Source organism: Leptinotarsa decemlineata, unplaced genomic scaffold (assembly GCF_025532065.1).
Source record: "Leptinotarsa decemlineata unplaced genomic scaffold, Ldec_3_MD MMD2_P_RNA_scaffold_7, whole genome shotgun sequence".
Classification (NCBI taxonomy): Eukaryota; Metazoa; Arthropoda; class Insecta; order Coleoptera; family Chrysomelidae; genus Leptinotarsa; species Leptinotarsa decemlineata.
In genome coordinates, this window is record NW_027412534.1 from 6,695,787 (window position 1) to 6,703,300 (window position 7,514).

Here is a 7,514-nt window from a genome sequence, read left to right on the forward strand (position 1 = left end):
GGCTACTTGGTGCACCACTTTCTTCTGAAAGTGGTGCACCAAGTAGAGTCAATTCGTGCCTATTTATTATTCTTATTCCAAGAGTTAAACTGTTGAATTTTTCAATTATTGATGCATCTTGTGAATTAAAAAAAAAATATTTCGCATTTTGATCAAATTTCATAAGAGGACGATAATATATTTTTGAACTGACTGAAAACTATATCCGGGTGACCACCACCTATAGAATCATCATCTAAGTACCAACAGTTGAAATCAGTTTGAATTGATTTCGTCAGACGATCAATGGATAAGCAGAAAAGTGCAGGACTCAGAGTATCTCCTTGTTGAACTCCTCTTTCTGACATGATGACATTGTCTCCAAAATTAAGAAAAAGCTGGCTATTGACAACATTGGCTGATGAAGTGGAAAAGAGGTATCAAATCTTTGATTCTTTCTAAAAATACTCGTCTGTGAATCATGTTGAAAGCGTTTTGAAAATCTAGTTTTAGAAAAATGGTTGAAGATGAATTCAGATGCTGAGATTTATGAAACGGCGTGCTGCGGGACGAAATAAGACCCCGAATATATTTTTAAAGGTAAAAAACAAGAAATTTTGGCTACCAAGCTTCGAAAAAATGTGCCCACAGTAATAGGTCTTATATATTGAAGTGAAGGATTCTTTATATGGTTTTTTTGATGAAGGAATACAAAACGATGTATATGCGGAACAGTAACTTTTTCCAAGAGTCCAAAGAATTTGATTGAATACAATTATCTATTGTATTGGCTAAAGAATCGGCAACAAACATCCTGGATGATTTAGGTATTCTCTTCAAAATGCTCACATTCTGTTTCAGGTATGCTAAATGAGCATTCAATTTTTTTGAAATTGAGATTTTCATTAACGTTTGAAGATTCACTGGTATTTTGACAAAAAGTGGTTGAATGATGTTTTTTCTTCATGTGAATGTTAATACCATGTTGATACAAAAACTGCACTCTAAGTTTGAATTGGTTTCAGGACGTACAATAATTTCGTTTCCATCTGATTTTCTTCTGAATGAAAACTTTCTTGACTTGTCATTTTTCATGTTGAGAAATGACAGATTTGAAAATTATATATAATTTCACGACAAGTGAATGAATTTCTCATGAAAAATTTGGCAAAACGATATACTTTAGAAAGATGAACTTCTTAATGGTAAATATGAACAATATTTTCCTCAAATCAATACATAAAACTAAAATTTTTCATGAATGTTGAAACTGACACTGACAATTTTTTTATCCTATGCCTATCCTAAACCATTTTTCTAACACCAATTACCGAACATGCCCTTTGGAGAGCCAGCTATTCTCAAAATATATAGATGCTTCAGAAAGTAATTATGTCATCAAGTGAACCTATAATCAATGTATCCACTGTTTGAAAGTTGATGTTGCTTTTTTCATTATTATTATTGGAAATGATAGGGTATGTAAATAACTTCTCGAGCTACCTAGAAAATACAAGACTATTTCACTTTTATACGTAATTTTTGAGGTCTGTCTGCCACTTTATAGTTTTTGCCTGTATTTGGAGTTGTCAAAAAACAGTAAGTCATACAGATTTTTTAGATCTGTTGTACACTTTAATTTTTGTTTATATCCCGAGATGAATAAGGACAGTGAATTGTTCAAAATGCTGGTTTGCTTTAATACAACTATACCATAATTCCAAAATAGTAGTCACTTAAATTCTCAGAAATGACTGACGTTTTTGTCTTAATCCATCTCCTGCAGTAGCGTACAAAAATTATACTAAACAGATGAGGAAAATGATGATAATTTACATAGAATCGCAACCTTGACAACAATGTTTTTATTTTAGCAATATTTCTGAGAATTCAGTGCCTACTATTGTGGAATTGTACTATAGAGTACCACAGGAATTAGAAACACTTGCGATTTTAGTGTTAGGAATCACACGTTGAAAGGTAAGACCTCGTTAGTGCTTACCTCGCACAAGTTTCGACTTCTGAGGGTTGTCGTTCATAGCGGTACTACAGCTGGTTAACGGAAAAACAGGTTTTTTAAAGATTTGAATAGAGTTTACAATTTTGTAATATTTTTCTCAAAACTTTATTTCCAATATGAATGAGAAGATAATCTGCGAATTAGTTTCGAATTGAAAATAGTTCCTCGAGTCAATTTAGAAAGTAGTTTGATCATCTTATCAATGTCTCTTCTCAACTTTTCATAAATCGTCTTCAAGAATCTCGAGTATGTCCTTCTGACTTCCTTTTCTCTTTGATCCTGAAGTTTTGTTATATTCTAAGGAATTCCCATAAATAAGTTTCCATTTTGTTGATTGTTAAATCTGTTATTCCGTTAATAATCTGTCCCCTCCTACAAACGATAACTCTCAGAAGTAGAAGTAAATAAGTAGAAGCTGGATTGTTTCCATTTTGTTGATTATTAATTCTGTTATTCCTTTAATCAGCTGTCACCCCCTTACAACTTCAAAAAGTAGAAACTTGTGCGAGCTAAGAATTAAGGAGGTCTTACCTTTTAACGTGCGATTATTAGCAAAAAGTAAAGATCAATCGTCGGGCTTCGCGACTTGAACCACCGGTTTACACAGCGGTCGATTGAGTGAGTGGAGCAAACCACCCATGTCAACCCAACTGGCTACCGTATGGGGTCTTGTCTGACATTATAATCAGCTGAAAATAAATAGGAATTGAAAGACGACTCTTCATACATATTCAAGTAACACTTCATTATGAGATTTTCACTGAACAGTTTACAAAACAGCAATACATGTTTCACTATACAATAGCTTTCTCGGGCATATGCCGTATTGTTTATTTTTCGATTGTCAACAACTTTTCCAAAGCAAACCAAGGTTCAACTAAGAAAATTGGGATCTGCTTTGATCATTGTAATATACTTAATATACTACACTGAAAGTTGTAGTGTAACAATTGCTTTTATCAAACACAACTGTTCACTCCTAGCCGATAGATACACTTTTTTATTTCTCTTGAATATTTAAGAAAATAGGGATACTGCAAACAAACTATTCTGTAATAGTTTATATTTTATTTACATTTAGCTCTTTACATACCTATTTGATAAGATATAGGGTGAGAGTCTCAACACCATATTTACACAAGTTTTGTTGCAAGCTGTTGTAAAATTTATTCATCTCAAGAAGTTGATGTTGGGAACTATCTGAATAATATAGGCAACAAAAAATTATGACATTAAAAAATTCATTGAAACTAATACTGTACTCTTGAGAATCATGTCATTGTCAATAACTGATAAAATTCTGTTAATGCTATCATCATTAACTAAAAAATGTAATTATCTAATAATTATCTCTTTGTCAATTTCTCACAGGACTCAATTCATGAATAGGTATAGAATCATTGCCATATCTTTTTCGTACTTCATCGATAAAGGCTTTTTCCATTTGTTGAACTAGTCTCTCGAAAAACATAGAAGCTACATGTGAATATATGGCAGACTTAAATTCAAATTGAATATAGAAGTCAATTATGCAAGTCCTGGGATTGCTTTGGAGCCCGGAGCTGAATTTCCATGTTGTCTCTAGATAATTGAATAGACGTCCATCTGTACAAATTGCTTTCACTGAATTTGGTTCATCAAGAAAAACTTTGGATGTGTAGTTTTCTACAATTGGTGGAAATCCAATTTCTAAATTGGCATGAAGCTGATTTGGTTTACTCATTAGTATTGTTGATTTGGTGCAAAAGGGTAGGAACTGCTTATAACGTTTTACGTCTGACACTACTTGATACATTTCATTGTTGGAAAATCTGAAAAATGATGTGAAATTAACTTTATTAAAACTAAAAAATATATAAGTCCCCACCCCACTAATTTTCTGGCTACATATTCTTTTTTCTTGTCCTGTATTTTAAAGAGGAAACGGTATCCCAATTTAGGGTATGGCAATATGTGTTTGATATTTGGTACTTGCATAATATCATATTTGCAAAATTTTTAAGGGTTCATATCAAAAAACAAATCAATTAACAGCCAATGACATGACATGACATAGATTCAGATTCCAATATTCTGTGACTTAGCTCATGAAGTCATAGACTTATGAATTCGTACTCAAAGTGAGTACGAGTGAGTGAGAGAAAAAAACTAGAACAATTTTTGACGTCTACTCAGAGCAATAAAATAATATATCATCTAGAGAGGTCTAGTCTATCCTTGTTTTGACTGAAACATTTACTGTGTTAATGATTATTTCACAGAACACTTAGTTTAGAATTTCGAGGGCGTCTGTAGACAGCGAAATAGTCGCATGGACACGCTTGCAGCTGGCATAATCATTTGCCAGCACACTACACTACTATTATTGAGAGCAAATATTGGTTTCCATCAATATTTATGTATTCAATCAAATACACTCCTTATTTCATACTTCAAGCTTTGTAGATAAACAAAATTTCTTGACCTTGAAATAAAACAGGAAACTTTTTGATTATTCCATCCATATTATAAGTGAACCATCATAAATATTTAGTGAAAGAGGTAAAAGTACCAACAAAAAGTCGAGACTATCCAAAATATATTTTAATTAAATGTGATTACTTGGGCTAGGTAACATTTAAATTGTTCTAATTATTAGTTGAGAAAATCACTTCGAAAGGATTTTGTAGGTGAAAATATGTTCAGAAGATACAAAAATTCTACATTGAAATAATACTGATGAAATATATCACATAAACTGTTTGAATACTATAAAAGCTAGAAAATATTTAAATCTCAACACTAAAGATTCATTTCAAAAACTACACCTCACGATTTGAACTCTACAAACTTTATTTGAAAAATTTATCACAACATATTTCGCTAGCACAGTAGCTTTCTCAAGTGATTCAGTTTTATACAGAATGAAATATATCAATGCCATATAACAACGTTTTGGTAATTTTTCAGATAATTACATACATAACTACAAATAGTTTCGAATTATGTGACGGTAATAATAATAATTGCAGCAAAATATAGTCAATGAATTAATTGTTCAATATTTTATAGAAAATTCTGCGTTACTACGTTACTAAAGATTCTGTTAAAAAAAATATTTGTGTGTCAGTCAGTTAGCCCTAAAATCACTAATAAGGACCACTTTCACCAGAACAGAGCTATCGGCTCGTTACATGACTGACAGTTAGGTAAGGGAGGATACTTTAACGGATAGATTGACAGCATTTCTTTCACCAGCCTTTATTGGCAGTTAGACAAGAAGCAGGCGTTGCCATTTTAGCGAGAGTTCTTCGTTCCGTGGGTCCCGAGGGGTCTTCACCTTGTCGTGGTGGGAGGGCTCACTTACTATGATGAAGTTATGGGCTATGTCGGCGGCAGCTTAGCTGCTGGTAGGGTCTCCCATGCCGAAGAGGCCGTAACAGAACAGTCAGACCAAGAAAGACCCACGCCAAGGTGTTATGCGACCCGTGCCAAAGGATGAAAGGTGCCTGAGCCTTATCGGTATCACTAACGGAGCCTTTAGGATACCAGGCGACCTCCCAGAGTATCCAGCCTTACATCTATACAGGGGGCATCATGGATGTGGACAACCCTTTCCCTCATACTCGTGGGACTTGGATGGATACGAGAAATATCAGAGGAGGACTCCTCGAGCCACCAAAGCAACTTCTGTGGAAAGGGCCAAAAAGAGACCTAGAGAGGATGTAAAAATTCCCTCACAGAAGATACTGAAAAAACCCTGGGATTCCAAAGAAACTGGGACCTAAAGCGAGGCTGCTGGGGGCCTGAGAGTGGCGGTCACCGACATGCGACACCCTGAGTCAGGATCAAGCAGACCTGATCCAGTAGGGACTTGTCCGCGAATTGGACAATACTCCCTCTGGTAGCCTGGAAAACCTTCAATTTAAAAAGACTTCATTCGGCGCAGAGGTCCTATGGATAACCTGTGCGAATGAAGGGACAAAAGAATAGCTTAGAGGAAGCATTGGAAACTTGGGCAATCTTTGGAAGGGGCGGACTTGACCGTGGTCGAGGCCAACAAACTTCCGAAGAGACCGAGGGTCCCAGTCTTCATTAAGGGCCAAAAAGACAAGGAGGCTACAGTTAGAACACGCCTCAGTTAGCAGAATCCTGTCCTGGGAGTGGAAAACTGGATCCTTCTTTCTGAGCAGAAGAGGGGAAGAGGAAGGACAAATCCTGGCCTTCTCCACGAATGAAAGTTCCTTCAGGGCCTTGGAAGGGAACATGTTTAGAGCCTACTATAAGCTGGGCATGGTCATCTTCAAGGTCCTGAAGAATCTTAACAGCAATGTTGAGAGTAATATAAACAAACCTGCAACACAGTAAGGGGGCCTCGGCTATCCTTACCAAATTAAGGGGGGGGTTTGATATTGCTCTCATAAAGAACCCTGGGTGTACAGGAAAAAAATAATGGGATTGGGTGGCATCAGAGGGGAGTTAATTTATAACAGGACCTCATAGACCCCAAGAACATGCAAAATTACTCGTAAAGGAATAAATATACTACCGTTGAGTAATTTGTGTTCCAGAGACTTAACGGCAGTCAAAATAAAGACGGCTGGCAGGGGCGGACCTGAGGAAATCGTCATTGGATCAGCATACCTCCCTTACGACAGTCCGGAACCACCAACAACCAGGGAAGTGGAAGAGTTGGTTAGTACCTGCCAGAGGGACTACAACTTATAATTGGCTGTGATGCCAATGCACACCACCTAACCTAGGGAAGCACCAACGAAAGAGGTGAGCACTTACTGCAATTTATCATGACATTTTAAACATAGGCAACAAACCTACTTTCGTAAATGCGAGACGTAAAGAAGTGATAGATGTAACGATAGGAACTACATTTGTAAGTAACTATGTTCGGAAATGGAATGTGTCCGATGAGGACAGTTGTTCAGACCATCGACACATAAACTTTGAAATCGGAGGGATTTAGACCTCGATACTAACATATCAAAATCTCCGGAAAACAAACTGGGGAGCTTATACGGTGGACTTGGAAACCTGTTTAGACCGCATGGATTTTGACATCGGAGATTCCATAGACCTAGAGTTGGCAGCAGATCGATTACAGGGAGATATCATCTCTACGTACAACGAACATTGTCCCATAGTAAACCAGAGATCAAACAGGAATGTGCCCTAGTGGAATGAAGATCTGGCGAGGATGAGACAAAAAACTAGAAAAGTCTTCAAATGTGCAAGGAAATCAAGTTCATGGGACCAATACAGAAGGTCCCTAACTGAGTATAACAAAGTCCTGAGAAAATCCAAGAGAGATACGTGGAGAAGGCAATGTGAGGATGTCGAACAGACCCAAGTATGTGCCATGCTCTACAAAATACACTTGAAGGAACCTCAGGTCTCAATAAATAATCTGAAAACAAATACGGGGGAGTATACAAAAACCGGAGAAGATACTATCAGAGAGCTTTTCCGGGTACACTTTCCCGGGTCAGAAATTACAATGGGCTGTAAACTCATTTCAACC

At 36.4% G+C, this 7,514-nt stretch overlaps 1 protein-coding gene across 1 annotated transcript; it reads right to left on the reverse strand.

Annotated features, from left to right (window-relative positions):
• Window positions 1–3,047: 3,047 nt before the first annotated feature.
• On the reverse strand, window positions 3,048–4,055 carry LOC111512872 (coenzyme Q-binding protein COQ10 homolog A, mitochondrial). Its single transcript, XM_023169035.2, has 2 exons — window positions 3,867–4,055; window positions 3,048–3,810 (listed from the first exon to the last, which is right to left on the reverse strand). Exons 1-2 carry the CDS (start codon window positions 3,974–3,976, stop codon window positions 3,357–3,359), a joined length of 564 nt encoding a protein of 187 aa, XP_023024803.1. The 5' UTR covers window positions 3,977–4,055; the 3' UTR covers window positions 3,048–3,356.
• Between the last annotated feature and the right edge of the window lie 3,459 nt (window positions 4,056–7,514).

Bases quoted from the DNA above. Each gene is read 5' to 3' on its own strand.
- LOC111512872 (XM_023169035.2), bottom strand. From the start codon at position 3,976: ATGCAAGTACCAAATATCAAACACATATTGCCATACCCTAAATTGGGA. The intron at 3,811-3,866 runs GTGGGGACTTAT...ATCATTTTTCAG, and splicing joins GTAGCCAGAAAATTAGTGGG to ATTTTCCAACAATGAAATGT.